Below are 16725 nucleotides of genomic sequence, written 5' to 3' on the forward strand. Positions count from 1 at the left end.
CATCTATCTGGGATCCCTATGATTTTAAGGCCCTGTGTCAAAGGGCACACACTTCATTTACAGATACTATGTGAAAGCTTAAATTTCCAAGTGGGTGTTGATGGGAAAACAAGTGGGAGCAATGAGTCTTTGGTGAGCACAGGAATATCATACAGCATTGGAAAGGGACTCAGCTCTTGTCTTCATCCCATGTTCTCCACTAAAGGGAAAGACAAAGAATAAAGAGCCATATTTGTCACAGTTGCTCAGCTGCTTTAGTCACCAACGTTCAAAATTAAATTATGACGAATTGAGTTACTTCATTCACCCTTCTTGTCTGAGTAAAAAAGCCTTGGTCAGTGCTACGTCACTACAGCTAAGGCTGCTTTTGGCCTGCAATGCAGACAAGAAGGACTATCACAGTCACTATCCAAGGAATGGCCCCTTTGCTGCTGATATGTGTTTGCTTGGATTTGCTTTGTTTTTCTGGTGCTATCTTTAAATGTTGTGGCTCTGTTAGCCTCAAAAGGGTGAGACAGTAAATCCTCGATACCCTCTGCAAATAGAAGCCTGGCAGCATTTTCTTAACAGATGTTAAGAATAATAACAGGTTGCACTGCTATTTTGTCTAGTTATTTGCCAAAGTAAGCCCAAAGCACCCCCACCAATAAGCTGGCATTTAGAAAAGCACTCCAAAACACAGTCACAGCTGGATGATCTATTCACCAATATTCTTCCTTCCACTCCCCACCCATCAGTGGGTTTTGCTGCAAAATGATTAACTGCCTTACTACCATCTGTGCTCACGTTCCCTTAGTAACCCAGGCATTTCAGGAGATCCCAGCCTTGCTCAAGCTAAGTCTATTTACTGCTTACTGATTCATCAGTCCAGCTAAGTGAGCCTGGAAAATGCAACAGGTAACCAAACACTCTCAGAACAAATTAACCTCTACAAAAAACAGGCACATCACACCTCAGGAACAAATCAACCCCTACATAAACAGGTACTTCATGTCCTATCCTGCCAGCGTTAGCTACTGACAAATACAGGGAAATGCTCACATTGGGCCACAGCTGCTTTACACAGGTTGCTGAACAACAGGCCCTTACCTTGCTTGCTGGCAGACGCTGCAAATCCAAGCCTTCTCCTTCTTCTGGTAAGAACTGCAGCTCTTGCAGATGTTGTACTTGCAGTCTTGGCACTGTCGCTTACTGTTGATAAGAAACGTGAAAGGGGAACAGCAGCGAATACAGCAGTGCTCGTTGAACTTCTGCTGCTTTGAAAGAATGCTGCACTTGTTACCCTCTTCATCCAACTTCTGCTTCATTTCACTGGAACAAAAAGCAAAAGAACAAAAATATAAACAAAATTTCAATGGGAAATCTCCTCTTTGCCTTTCTCCTCTTTCCACATCTTCATGTTATACTCTTCAAATAACTTTTGCAGGTGTGAAATAAATGTCAGAAATGCATATTTTAAATCCAGAATTGGGAAGCAAAAGCTCATATATTCCCTGGAGCTACCCATAGCAGACCCATTTAAACTGAGTCACGAGCCAGGGCAAACAATCTCCTTTCACTCAGCTCCAGCAAGACAATCCTCAGGAGAGCCAGGCTGCTGCTCCAGGTACTCCAGCTGTGCAAAGCCATAGAGTCATTTGAGAAGTCAGGGCTGCTTTCAGAACAATTTACAAATCAAAAATTAGTCTATGAAAAGTCAAAAGGCTTGGTGCACAGTAATAAAAAAGTCTACTGATCAACAGTTTTGAAAACAAAAGTGCTAGGTTTGCTTTGTTCTGACCCATGGGGTCATATTACTCATAATAGCTCAAATTTGTCAATGAAGGTTAATCACATACTTAATTTCAGAGAGATTTGGGTGTTGTACTAGTTAGGACCAATACTGAGCCAACTGTTTGTGAAAGTGTTTGCAGATTCCCTGAAGTTTTCTGTATTCCAGCAGAAGAGCTCATTTATTAAAAAAATAAAATAAGTTGTGGGTGTGCGGTATTCAGGAACTTGCTATCTCCCATTTTACAGTGCTTTTTATATTTTACAAATTAGGCAATATATTCCACGATATGAGTAATAAAAAACATCCAGAAGGAACAGTTGTGTAGGTAGACAAGTCTGCAAACTCATCACACAGTTTCTGGCATGTTCAACTAGGATATACGCTAAGATAAAAAAATTAGGATTAATGAAAAACATGTTAAATAATAGCTTATAGAACAGTGTGCATGTATATATATTAATTGTTTCCATTTCTCAGAATTAGTGGTGGCTACCTTACTATTTCCAATTGCTGATAAGAACCACTTATAAGACTAGAGTAACACAAAAGCCTAAACAAAATTTAAAGGTACCACAAAAGACAGACTAAGTTGCAGGAAGAAAGAGTCATGACCAGCTGCTAAGTCATGACCAGTCATGACTTACACCTATATTAATACGTAAATATCTTGCTACAGGAAAAAAACAATACACTTACTCCATACTTATTCAGGAACTCAACCAAGATCATCTAAAAGCATCATTATGAGCCAAGCCTGGAATGTTAAAAAGACTTGCGCTACCGGGTTATACATCTTCTTATTTGCCATTTCTGCCTCAGATTCATAACTCAAGATAAGAACAGCCTATTTTATGAAAGTCTGACAGGTCAATTCTAAACCTCAAGTCTAAAAGGCAATTAAGGCAGTGATCTACAGCATATCATTTTTGAACTTGCAAATACATCATATTTAACCATATTCCAGATACACACCTTTTTTAAATTTAAAACTTCAAAGCAATGTATGTTTCTGCTGTTTGTCCCCTGTACAAAGGTTTGACTATTTTAGAGCAGCTGCTCAAACCCAAGTAAATACTCTTTGGAGTTTCAAGTAAATAATCTTTCTTTATGATTTTTGTCCAGATAGCAAAACTTAATTGTTTTTCCACATTTTTACAGAATGTTAAAGGTGAAAAAGGTAAGAGATTATCATGCAAGAGAGGAAATGTCTGAATTATGCAAGTCAAACTGGCTTCCTCATGTAAACTGATAGAACTATCCCACAGATTAAATGGGATGGTTAGACTAGTTTGTCTTATCCCCATTCCTCCCTACTACCATGGTACCACATGGACAATCTTTCTAGGGGAACAGGAGAAACAGCGAGCTGTTCCCCACATTGCTCCTCCATCCACAGCACACATCCTGCTCCGCAGCAATGGAGAGAGACAGAGCAATGCTGCTACACAGGAAGTCAGGCAGGAACCCCGGGTCCCAGGAGAGAAGCTGGTGAAGGTGAGGGCTACACGATACAAGGAAGATTTCTGGCATGGAGAGGAAGTGTCAGCAGCCCAAGATGCTGCAATCTTTGCTTCAGTCTGGAGATCCCAGGCAGCAGATGCTGGCCTCCCCGTAAGATGAGAACAGCTAAGGAGTCGAGGTCAGGAGGAGCAGTGAAGAAGAGATTTTTGTCCTCACACAGCTCTATTATCTCCCAGAATTAGTAATACTGATATTTGGTGGTATCAGCCTGCACACCCAACATCAGCATGCTCAATGGCATTTTGAACCCTCATTAGGCCTCTTATGCATGATAGCATAAGAAGCAAAGCCACCTATTAAAGCACTAAAATAATGCTCACACAATATAAAACCAGGCAGTTTCATTCACAACAGAGCTAATAAAGCCTGATACCTAGAAAAAGCTGAGCACACACTGAAGCCTTTTCATCAGTACAGGCATTAATTACACCTCTCTCCTCTATCTGGCTGCCAGCATTCATTACAGTGGTAGAACCTTAATATCATTAAGGCATCTGCCTGTCTGTTAAATAGGGCTAAAATTGGCCAATGGATTCAAAAAGTCAATAGGATAGGGTTGGACAGGCTGGCAGAGAGAGAGTATGACAGAAAAAGCCTCATTTCCACAGGAAACCAGGCAGAACAGAAAAGAAAGCAATGCACATCCTTCAATGGCTGTAACAAATTAAAGCCCTCAAGCACTACCTGCCAAAGGCTATAATAGTTTCTCTTGAGAATGTGCTGGTTTTGGCTGGGATAGAGTTAATTTTCTTTATAGTAGCTGGTATGGGGCTATGTTTTGGATTTGTGCTGAAAACAGTGTTGATAACACAGAGATGTTTTAGTTGTGGCTCAGTAATGTTTACACTAGCCAAGGACTTTTCAGCTTCCCATGCTCTGCCAGGTGCACAAGAAGTTGGGAGGGGGCACAGCCAAGATAGTTGATCCAAACTGGCCAAAGGGCTATCCCATACCACATGGCATCATGCTTAGTATATAAAGCTGGGGAAGAAGGAGGAAGGGGGGGACATTCGGAGTGATAGCATTTGTCTTCCCAAGTAACCGTTACGCGTGATGGAGCCCTGCTTTCCTGGAGATGGCTGAACACCTGCCTGACCATGGGAAGTAGAGAATGAATTCCTTGCTTTGCTTTAGTCATGTGCGCAGCTTTTGCTTTACCTATTAAACTGTCTTTATCTCAACCCACGAATTTTCTCACTTCTACTCTTTCGATTCTCTTCCCCATCCCACTGGGAAGGAGTGGGCGAGCAGCTGTGTGGTGCTTAGTTGCCGGCAGGGGTTAAACCATGACAGGGAGTCAAATGGCAAAAGGGACTGTCAACAGGACTTGTCAGCTGAAGCGAAAAGGGTACTCTCCACACTCTTTCCTTGGAAGTAAAACATGGGTTTCCTATGAAGGTGAAGTGCTGCACAACACTGGTAGGCAACTGAATCTGCCTGGTTTGAGGGAAATTACATAGCCAAAGGGAAAAGTAGGCTCTGGTTCACTCCCAGCAATACTGAGAAAACCTCACTTGCACATGACTTCAGCTGGATGATTGCTGTGAGCAAGATGATTAATGTGAGCTCCAATCTCACTACACTGAGAAAGTTTGTAGCGCTGGAATTCAGGAGGTACAAGTTGAAGTTCAAAGCATCCCAAGTTTGAAAGTCTCAGACTTTACCTTCAGGATGTTCAAATGGCTCGGTGCAAGAAGATTCTAACAATGGTCTAAGGAAAGGAGCACAATCAACAACACTGATTCTCTCATGCAGTGAAACTCACTTCCAAAAGGATGACAGTGACCTGTGCAGGAGCTGACTTTTTCTAAGAGGCAGGTTGAACCAGATAGCCATTGCAAACATTCCCCCTTCCTCCCCATAGCACACCGTTTCCCTCAACAAAACACAGATGAGGGGGATGGGACAGAGAAAAGAGGGAGAATGTGTGCGCACTCATGTGCACTTACTTCCCCCAGCATTACATTCCCTCCTTGGGGAAGTATTTATAGGCATACATATAATATGTGTGCAAATAAAACAAGCAATGAAAAAAGACTTCACAAAATATTTCCCTTTAGAGGAAAGGACGGAAGAGTAGGAATCACAAATGACAGCATTTATTCACATTGCTTAAGTCACAACTGACGGTGCTCAGCTATTATGGTTACATGTAACATAGCAATAAAGATCTGCGGAGAAGAGAACTCCTGCTGTCTGAATGAATCTAAGATTGGATTTAATTTTCTTTTTTGAGTGGCTGCATTTCACTGATTGCCTATAAATACAAAAGAAGCAGAGAACACTCAATAGATACCCAACATGTCTGTCACCAAGACTAATTCTGTCAAAGAATATTTTATTGAACTATAAGTTCCAAAATATACAGATGCATATTCAGATTTTTCCAGAGGCTTGTATTAATTAATCTACAACAGTTTGCATAATAAATATGTAATTAATTTCAGGCAACATTTTGGGTGATAGAGTCCTGGCAGGTAATCCCACACAAAGTCAGGTTAGGAATACTTTCTAGCATAATGGTTTGGATTTAGGTTTTGCTATTATATTCTGAGGGTGAATAGTCATCTTTCCCTCTTCACCCACTACATTTTTTGTTGCCTTTTTTTTTTTCTTAATTTAAACAGCTTTCATTGTCATGGTTTATTTCTTTTTAGTATCTTAGAGGATCTCAGCTGAATTTGCGAGAAATACGATATTCTGCTTTGCTGGTTTGTACAGTGGTTTACAAATGATAGGGCAGGTTAGGTATCACGTTATGCTGAAGACAGGTACTGCCCAGCACGTTGCACGGGAGGACACTGCTGAAATGCAGCTGGTGAGTTGAGCAGACCATTGCATGACTGCTCCTCAACAGCTGGGCAACAGCCTCTCTGAAATACCTTGTCTGATAAGTCATCTTTGGACTCTATGAATTGGCAGCCCCTCTTTTTGTTTCTCCAAATAACACTGCTTCAGACTTATAAATGTAGGACAAAACCTGGCAAACTGAAGCTACAGGATTGTTTTCCTTATTCTTCACTGCCACTGATTTACAGAGTGATTTGTGCAAAGTCACCAGCTTTTTACATGCTTTGGTTTATCTGTTGTACAACAGTGGTAACAGTAAAACTCGCAATGGCAATAATAAACTTGTTTGATCTAAATACATAGAAAAATATATACAGAACACCTTTACAGCATCTTTCATTTAGTGACCATATAGTCCTCTCCACTGCTGTATTCTTGTAAGTAACATATTTACAACTAATATTCACAGCAAATGACCCTCAACCATTTTTTACCACAAGACCTGATTGCCTTATCTAGATAAAATTCTGTTTCAAGTCACTTATACAGTATACAGCTAATTGAGTTCTTACTGATTAGCAAGTAGGATAAGATGTATTTGGTGCAGGACTGTAATACCAAATGCTCTGTTTGTGCTCTGGACAGGCCTATTCTGGTGGGATTCAACAGGATTGAGGCATTTTCCATATGTGATTGCAACAGGCCCAGCTTCAAAAACAGGCTGGCAGGTTCAAACATAATTCTTCAACGTTTGCCTGAACAATGCCTTCTCCCCTAATAAATTTCTTTAAAACAACTGGTTATTGTATATAATTGCAAATCCTGAATACAGAAGTACACACTTGTTTGAGAAAAGCTTTTCTGCTTTTTTTCCCAAACACTCTTTTATAAAAAAGTTAGGTCTTTTTTTTAACTGGCAGTGTGATAAGGATGCTTTTTGTTTCTCTGAGCTACAGTTTGATATTCACAAAGCTCAATGGCTGTAATTATTCTATATTTTAATAAAGTGAAACAGATCCTAGATGGCCCTTCATGCTTCCCCCCAAGAGGCGTTACTGTGATTACATACTCAAGGGCTGGGGGCAGGTGGAGCTATAACCTCAAACTGCAAAGTCAACAGTAATATACATGTTGGCAACTTGCCATAGTAAGATAATAGTGTGAGGTTGAAAAAAAGCTGGAAGGAAGCCTATGATGTGTTTGAGAAACATGTTAAAAAAAGTCACGGCTACATGTATAAGGCTAGGATGATCAAGCTGCAAGCCTCTCTGTTGGGGGCAGCAGTGGAAGGGAATTCATAAAATAGCAGGACTGAAGGCCATGGTCAGCTATATTACAACAAAAAAGCTAAGAAAACCTACCTGTTTTCCATATAAAAAGGAGAACAGTTCCTGGTGGAAACCTGACAGTTGGCTTGATTCACCCAGTGATTTGGGTAGCAGAGCCACCATGCCTTTTTTCCTTGGACAGATCAGCAGTTGAAACAGCCTGGGATGTGGAAGATTACTTTAGGTCTCTGCTCTATTTGAAGGAGACTTAATATCCTTACTACCACCAACTTAGACGTCAGGTTGAATGGCCGCCTCAGGCATTGCTCTTCATCTTTAGTAAGATTACCATTAAGTTATTTACAAATTTTCACTGGAGCACAGAGCAAGACAGAAGCATAACCAAGCAGCCAAGGCACTCACAAGGCCAGGACATCTTGCTTTAGTCTTGCCTTAGGAAACATTTAGGTGTTCCACAGACAGCAGTACATCACTGATGGTTAACAAACTCCTCTGGGAGGTGGAAGATGAGGTGAGGGTGTGCCCAGCGGGTTTTGTTCAAGAGTCCAGTTTTGGGAAGACTTTCCAATTACCCTTGAAAAGTAGCCTCACACAGAGGCATTTATGGGAAAGCAATGGGACCACTACCACTGGTGGCAGCAGAGACAGTCCTTTGGAAAGGATGCAACATGTGTTAGTCAGCTACAATGCAACACGCCAAGCTCCAAGACAGAGTCTGTACAGACAAGTCTGTCTGCCAGGCTCCCTGAAACCCAACTCTCTGCTCCTCCCTGAGGGACAGTCTCCAACTATAGGGCTGTAGCCAGTTTACACTTGCCTCACAGCAGTCTCTATTTCAGACTGGCACCTGCCAGTTTAAAGGCAAAGTCCAGCTGGTGAGGTTCCCATTTACTCTGTTGCTTTCTTGGGTGATGGACAAATAAAATTTTTCATGCTGTTTAACCACCTCTTATCTTCCCCAATAGCAAGTGGCAGTTAAATCTGTTCTAGATGCCTGCACAAGAAAAGAGAAAAACGGGGGGACAATGTTCCTAGGAGTTAAAAAAAAAAAAAAATCCATTTTCCTTCACATCACTCCCTCCTGCTGAACAGAGCAGCTGCACTTTGACCACAAGTTATCAAAGACAGGTAGAAACTTTCGCCTTCAGTACTACAGATGAGGGCTTCTGTTTCCAGTCCTCTTAATTCAAATTACATCTATTTCATAAAATAAGCTACCTTTTATCCACCTGGCACTGGAGCCTTTTGTCCTTCAAAGACTAGTGAGCAGGCAGCATACACTGCAAAGTGCTTTTCTTAGGGGAGCAGTGTTCTGCTCAGCTGTGTAACTGGTTATCTCTCTTCTCTGCATTTGTTTGCACTATCTCACCTCTCGGACTAGATTCAGAGTGGTCCATGAAGATCACCAATTTGTCTTAAAACTGGTTTTAATCTTAGTTTGACCACTGTTAAGAGCCTTAAGACACTTTTTCCCTCCACGGAAGAGAATGCTTTCAGACACGCTTCTGGCCAGGCACCCTTCATGCTCACCTAACATGTACAAGCTACTGTGACATTTTGTTAGCACAGATCTGGATTTCTACATAGTACAGGGAGCAGGTGAACAAGTTCTGATGTGCCTGTTCCCAGCCTTTCAGAGGAGCCATTTTCACCAGCTGCACCTTGTATTTTTCCGCTCCCACAATCAGCCCAAGCCTGGCCTGTTGGGATGAGAGTTTCCTTGGGATACAGAGATCAGGTGAAAATGCAAGTTCCACCAATACCCTCTAAGCTACAATGTTGGAGGACAAAGGGCTTTTCCTATTCAGGGGCCAAAGTGTACACAGTATTCCCATCTCTGCTCTCCTTAGACTTGCCAGATGTGCACCAGACACTGGAGTGCGGGTAAAGCTCCTTTAATCTGCACAGAACCTGACAGACTCTTATTCCTTGGCTACTAGCACAATGAGGAGGAGTCACAGGCAGACTGTGACTGAAATTTCTCTCCCATTCACATGTTTTCAATTTGATGTTCAAGGTCCCAGACTGTGATTACTAGAAGCGGTTCCCACCTCTGCCCTTGCTTCCTCTCTTCTTCTCCCCCAGGAAGCGGACCAAGCAGGTCCGCTGCTAAATTTAGGGAAAACACTCAGTGGAAGGTTTACAGCCCCTCTCTGATCCCTGCCCAGGAGTTAGAGCTGCCAAGGAGAGCTGCTCACCATTTCATCCCTTCCATGCTCTCTATACCACAAAGTGTGGCACAGTGCAAATATTGATGAAGCTATACGCTGACAGGGTCATATATCTTTTCCCCCTGGTGTATACAGTAAGAACCAAACACTCCCAGCAGGCATATGCCTCCATCATTATTTACTCTCTAAAGGTTCAGTGCTCATTTCTTTTAGCTGCATCTTCTTCTCAGGCAGTTTATTCTTCTCCATCAGGATGGGCATCTAACACAACTCTCTAGTCCCAGGCAGTGCTACACCATCACCACACACACCTTTTGCTTCTCTTATGTCTTTGCTAAATTGTCCCTGGTGAAACTCTACTTCCCTCTCTTTAAAAAAGTAGAGCACAGGATAGTACTTTGTCCTTTTACAGCAAATGCCAAGTTAATTAATTATCTTAAAATGATGGCTTTTTTTCCTAGGCTCCTATCAACACAGTCACAATTGTGGCTCGTGCTATATTTAACACTTAGTACATCTATTAGTATTCTACACATTGCTGGTGCTGTCAAAAAGCCTTCCTAGTACACATGCAAACACATTGCTTGCAGTTGGGGACCCTTTGAGGAACAAACATCACTTTAATCTGTGCAAAGAGATATCGATCCAGCAGCAGTAGCTGACTTTCAGTGAGGATTAGACAGCAGGGAGTGTGCCATAAATGGACCCCCCCGCCCCCCGCAACATAAAAAAAAACCCCAAAGCAAAACACAAAGTCTTTGGGGGGAGACAAGGGGATAGGACACCTCAGCATTCAAGCACTAAGAGGCTCATAAATAGTTATGAGTAAGTCACTTGTATAAAAAATCAGGAAGATTAATATTTCACAGTCAAATTACTCCAACTGCAGTTGCATTCTTTTATCTAAGCTCTTCCTAGCATCTCTTAAGGGTTTTTTCTCTTCAGCTTTTCATTTCTCTAAAATTAAATTTCTTTAAAATTAGTGGGTATTCCTATCAAATCTCGCTTTTTAGTTTTTCTTTCCCTCTCTTTTCAAAAGTAGGAGCAAACACTGATGGTGCTGCATATATGCTAACTGATGATCTTGCCCCATTAAATTCTTTGCAATTGTTGTCAAAGTCTTGCCCTTTTGTTGCTTAACTCAAAAGGCCTATGATGACATCTATGTCCATAGCACGCACCACATGGCTACCAACGGTATGAACCCCGTCAAGGAAACAGTAAGAGAAGCGGACATATGAAAGGTGAGCTGATTGGCATGCAACTTCAAGGCCATCAGAGGTCTCATAGGATAGCAAAGTATTCAGGAGCTTAGGATAAGTTACTTTTATGTTTAGTTAAGGTTAAGTGAGGTACAAGAATAAAAACCTATTTCAGTATTTTTTTAACCAAGCCTTTGCAACAACAATGTGGAGACTAAATGGACTCCATATTACCCTACTGACATAACCCATCTGCCTCGGCTGATGTTCCTTGGAGCTGAATAAATTAACGCTAAAAGACAGATGTATACCCTACCTTCAAAAAATACAGTTATCCTTCTACAAACTGAGACAGCACTGTAAAAAATAATCAGTTACCTGCATAAAAAAGTATCATGGATTCTGGAGACAACCTTTCTAAAACAAAGAAAGGTTGTGGAAACACTGAACACTGTTTTTGTTTTGTTTTGTTTTTACATTTGCAAACACTTCTGCTAATGGGAAAAGAATTGCATTGACACCTTCATATTTCTTATTAAATACCATAAAATAAATGTTGTGAAGACCAACCTGTGGAAGCTTTGTGCTAATCACAGCTGAACCAGTTAAACTGCTGATAGAACCAGAAAAATGCCAGCATACTCAACACTCACCTTTGTCTAAAAACCACATATCAGGCACTGCATTTGCTAGAAAGAGAATGTTCAGTCAGCACCAAGACAAGTTGTGGTTCATTTGCCCCAGACCAGTACCTTGCTTGTTGTACCAGGCTCTATCCTAATCCATTAACAATTTCATGCTCAGGTGAAGCCATTTCACAAAATGAATGATTTGTGCTGTGTTACTCTATAGGCACTGTGCTAGTGGCTCATAAGGGAAGTTTCCTTTTCTGTTGCTGACACAAGCACTGTCAATCAGTGTCATCAGTTGGAAATGACTGACGTGTCAGAGTGTAGATAAATGAAGTAAGTAATATACTGGTATTATTTTAAATTCCTTCTTCTCACTTTGTAAACCTGTAAATTGTCAAGAGACATTGTATTTAACCCCATCTTCTTTTGTCATATTGGATATCACAGGAGCATAGACTGTGCACCACATTTAACTGACAGACTTTGAAATCTTCTGCAAGCAAGTGGAGCAGCGAGGAAGAAGCAGGTCTTGAGTTATAGAGCAGATATTTTGGGGAGCTTTGGGGACATTGGAAATCTCCACATGAAAGCTGAAATGATCTTTTCCAAGCAGCAGTGCTGCAAGTACGGACTCTTTTGCCCTCCCGTTCTAATAATGCCACATGGAACGTGAAAATAAATCTGGGTTTTAACATACTTTTTTCCTCACCCTTCTTTCTCACCTGCCCTCCTATCTCAGTTAGAGACTGCTCTGCAGCCAGGTAGGGTGTTCTGAGGTGAAATACTTCACCAGTATTGGGGACAAGCACTTCTGCTGCAGGTGAAGGACCTTCTGGTTAAATCCTGGGTTTAACTGATCCATTGAGAAGGGCCAAAAGGTGTGCTTCGATGTTGGACATCAACCGCAAGTGATGATAAGCTAAAAAGTTTTCTCTCTTTCCTATTACATCCATACTGAACCACTGACCATTACTATCTGAGCCTGTGCATCCAGCCAGTTTTCATTCACTTTATAATTTCACATGTATATGCCATAGCCCCACAATGTGACTGAAAAATGGTAAGCTTTGATTAATATATACATTAGTATTTTGTGATACCTTCCTCTTAGATTACAAACATGTAATACTTTATGTTGTACTATCCTATCAAACATCCTAGCAACCTAGCAAAACATCATTACAGTTTTACCACCTTTCTTACATGCCTTCCTTGATTTTTTTCCTTCCCACCTGATAGTGATTTATAGTTATATAAACATTTGCTACATTCCCCTCTATCTCATTTCCTCTCAATAAATGTCATTTTGCTCTCCCTGAAGCATATTTCTCACTGCCTGTCTGGTATCTTTCTATAACTAATATGTTAATGTTTCTTGCCTCTTTTTTAGCTAATTATAGTAGAATTTTATTTTGTCTTTCAATATCCTTTCCAAATAATTTCCAGAAATACCAAGAAGTCTATAGAATTGCACTGAATCAACAGCATTGATAACTACTTACCACAAGTAGTTTATTTGACCTGATAAACTCCACAGCCTAATAGCTTTCTATTCCCTACCATCTCTAAGGGTTATCCTACATATTAAGCAGCCAAAGTGTAGTCCTAAAAGTCTCTCTAATGCATTATTTCTGTATCAGTCAGTCTCTATTTACCACTTTGCGGCTCAGAAGAGTGCATTGTCACATATTTAATGCTATCTTTTTTCTCTTTGTCGTACCAAGTGAAAAAAAATAGTTCAACATAATTAGTTCTCAGGTGCATCTAATTTTAAAGGGATGAAAACTGAATTCCTGACCATACTGACCAACTTCCTCTGAGTATTTAATTGTGTATTCATGATCAGTAGAGGAAAACGAAGTATTCATCAAATGCTGGTACAATTGTAGCATTCATCTGCGCTCCCTCGTCCCATGTGTCACACTGTGCCTCTCCCTATGCCTCTCTCATTGGAGAATTTCACATTTCTCCTATCAGGTCCTGACTTTCAGTACTAAGTCATCTGAAGTTAATGACCTTTTTTATCTCTTTTTGTCATACCTTTTGGTCATATGACAAATACAGACATGCATTCTTAAGAATAAAGTATTGTTCAATTCAAACAGATAAAAAATATTTAGTGAAAATATTTTTTAAATGTACACACTCTTCCATCATACTTACGTGCAATACATTCTTTGCATCACTGGTGGCATCTGTGAGTCCACCTTTCTTAGGAATCCAATTTTATGCCCGTATCAATTTGAAAAAGTTTTCTTTAAGAATAGAAACACTCCTACTACATTAAACAGTTCTTCTCCAGTGCTCCTTTCACAGTGCCATCTGGCTTGACCTTATAAAATACAATTCATAGTGTACAGCACTGGCTAGTATACAGCAAGAGAGTAACTCAGACATTGGCTCTGAAAATCTCGGAACTATTCACTACGAACCATCCCTCCCTCTTCGTGGTTGGACTTCCAGCAACACAGACCTACAAAGATTTGCACTAGAATCAGTGTTGTTTACTGAGTTACTATTATTTACTTCCCTTAACATGAGAAAACTAGGGGAGTCTTCCCTGATCCTTCCCACAGAACATGCAGCAGAATAAAGAAGTGCAGGCAGCAGAATAAAGAGCAGAGCTTGCTAAGGAAGCAGGTTTCACAGCCTGACAAGTCATAGTGTCAGAGAACTGTGTGTGCACTGTTAGAAAAACCAGTACAAACATGTTCATCCCACTTTGCATACAGACAAGATGAGTAAAGCTTCATAGATGAGGGCCTTCCACCTGATGAGGCTGGCTTTCAAAAGTTGCCTGTCCTGACCATTGCCTTCCCAGGAGAGTGGCTGCCACTCCAGAACCCAGGCAGGACAGGAACACTGGGATAGCCATGTCCTCCACAAGCACGGGGAAGGCAACACAAATCTGCACTGCGTCCTCACACACCGTCGTCCACCGAGTATTTCTCTACTTCCTGCAACAACTACCTGAGCCCTAATGTGCCACGCAAAGAAAGCAGAAGGTGTTCCCAAATGCTCTAGGCCACCCTGGTAACAGGGGGTTGTTTCAGGTGAAACTCCTATACAGTCCTAGGAAGCACACCAGGTTTTACTGCCTAAGGTGACAATAACAACAACAACAACAAAAAGAAAGCAAGCAAGAAAAGCCTCAAAGCAAGAGGTTCCCGCTAACTTGGTTTCAGAGTGAATTCCTTGCCTACTGTATCACTTAACTCCATATTTTCAACAGATCTGCATGTACATAGCTCCTAAAGTCCACTTCCTTATTCCAGCTCCTCTTCATGCTGCCCATGCTCCTAACGCACAGTAAATACTGTTCTTAGATATTCTATATAGACTCTGCAATTCAAGTAGCTTAAAAATTGCAAGCCCTGCAATTCCAAACAATCAACATAATATAGGCCAAGAAATAGCAGCTTGATATTTTTAGTAAATTTAAGGCTATAAACAATGATTTTCTTAAGTATAGAAATTGTTTGCATTATCCATGTAGGTTTTGTTTGTTTGTTTTAGAGACAAAGACTTATAAGCTTAAAATTACCACATATCTCTGTTGTACACAAGACAGTATTTTGGCAGACAAAAGAATCTGGTTTTATTGAATGTGTTTTATATTTAATATGATATGTTACCCCTGTGTATTTCATATCAACAATATTAACGCCTTCTGGAAGCAGTATCATGTCCCTTATTACAAACCAGACAAATCTCTGCAAAAGGGCAGGAAAATATCGACAGCACCTCCACCTCCCTCTTCAAACACACATACTTAAGGTAGTCCTTTAAAAAGTATTGGCATATGCTATTGCTATAGTAACACCAGTATTTAACAAAGACACAATCTTCATTTAACACTATTACAGTACTTCCAATATCTCACAGTTAATGTTCTTAACTTAATCCAGAAGCTTTTTATTACAGGAATGTTTCTGCAAATTTAATAACATACTGATATTTTAACATATAAAGGAATATACAGTAATGGAAAGAAAGGAAATCAGTAAGCAACCACAAAAAATATTAAAAGCTAGCAATTTGGAATTTATTTAGAAAATAATGGTCTTTATTTTGTAGCTGTGACTATAAGTGCAGCTATTTAGCTCTACTCTGCATATGTGTGTGAGCATGCATGCATACACATACAGATAAACTGCATTATTCAATATCCCTTGCAAGCGAAGACTGGGAATCTCACCCACCTAGTACTCTCCATACCCCATCCCCATGGAAACGTACTACTAAGGACTGTCCTTGACAAGGCAATTCAGCTATAGAAGAGGAAACGCAGCCAGATTACCAGACTAGTGGGATATTAAGGAACTAGAGATTAATTAAAGTCCTCTTGTGCAGATGCTCCTACAGCTGTATGCATCCCAGTAATTCTTCCTCAGCCCTTGACAGTATGCCTCACCCAGGACACAGAAGGCTATACACAGTGAACTTTCCCAGAGGGAAGAAAGGATGTAGGGGAACATCAGAAACCTGCCTTTTTCATTCCTCCTCTCGGTCTACGTGTGCTGTCTGTTTCTTCCCAATTAGGTATCTATCAATCTGAATTACAGCGAAGGTACTTCAGTAGGATGTTTTTGGTGAATGGTAAAACAGCTGAAATAACCCAGAAGCTTTTGAAAAATGGAAATTTACCTAATTCAACAACTAGAATTCAGAAAGATGATTAGGTGGTGAATATTTGGAAAAGACAGAATGGTTCTTCAATGTTCTTTACCATTTTTAAAATGATGTGTTTTGAATATTTAGAATGTCAAGTTTTGTTCTGACTTTTTCCCTAATAAAAGAGTTGCAAATACTATTATTCAGTTCTTCTGTAGATACTGCCATTCAGTTATCTGATGCCTTTCTTATCTTCTCTCCCTCATGCATTTTCTCTCTCCAAAAGCAGCAGATGGAAGACATCTCCCCTGTGTAGAGCTTATAGCACAGTCAGACCCCAGCCTTGGTTCATGTACTTTTCACACACCCTCTGGCTATGTCTGAATTTGCAGAAAATTCAGCACACCAATAGCAGATCAGTAGACTGAACTAGACAGCACTGAACACCTACACAGTACATGGTTCAGCAGTTTTGCTTCAGGGGAGACAGTCTGATTCCCTGGACCAACTATTCCTATCTTGCACACAGTTTGAACCTGCCTCAAGGAGTGATTCATTGGTTCAGAGATGTATCTGTTCAGTGGGAGGAATTTATAACCGAACAGGGTACATTTGGTGAGCACCTGGAGATAAGCTTTGGCTTAGTTTCTTCCAGAAGGAATCCAGCTTGTGCACACCAAAACCAACCTGTGACAAACTATGGTGTGATAAATGAGGATGACCAGGTTTGCT

General features: G+C 40.6%; 2 protein-coding genes across 2 annotated transcripts in view; one reads left to right on the plus strand and one right to left on the minus strand.

The window, feature by feature from the left end:
- Positions 1-16725, plus strand: part of TRAK1 (trafficking kinesin protein 1) — a 707654-nt gene that overhangs the window by 459287 nt on the left and 231642 nt on the right. The window lies entirely within an intron of this gene.
- The window catches only part of MYRIP (myosin VIIA and Rab interacting protein), a 228439-nt gene that overhangs the window by 123012 nt on the left and 88702 nt on the right, over positions 1-16725 (minus strand). Inside the window, exon 2 of the mRNA XM_075493387.1 lies at positions 1090-1311. Within this exon, the coding sequence (XP_075349502.1) occupies positions 1090-1311 (222 nt within the window). The remainder of the gene's footprint in view (positions 1-1089; positions 1312-16725) is intronic.

The sequence above is a fragment of the Mycteria americana genome, chromosome 2, assembly GCF_035582795.1.
Source record: "Mycteria americana isolate JAX WOST 10 ecotype Jacksonville Zoo and Gardens chromosome 2, USCA_MyAme_1.0, whole genome shotgun sequence".
Classification (NCBI taxonomy): Eukaryota; Metazoa; Chordata; class Aves; order Ciconiiformes; family Ciconiidae; genus Mycteria; species Mycteria americana.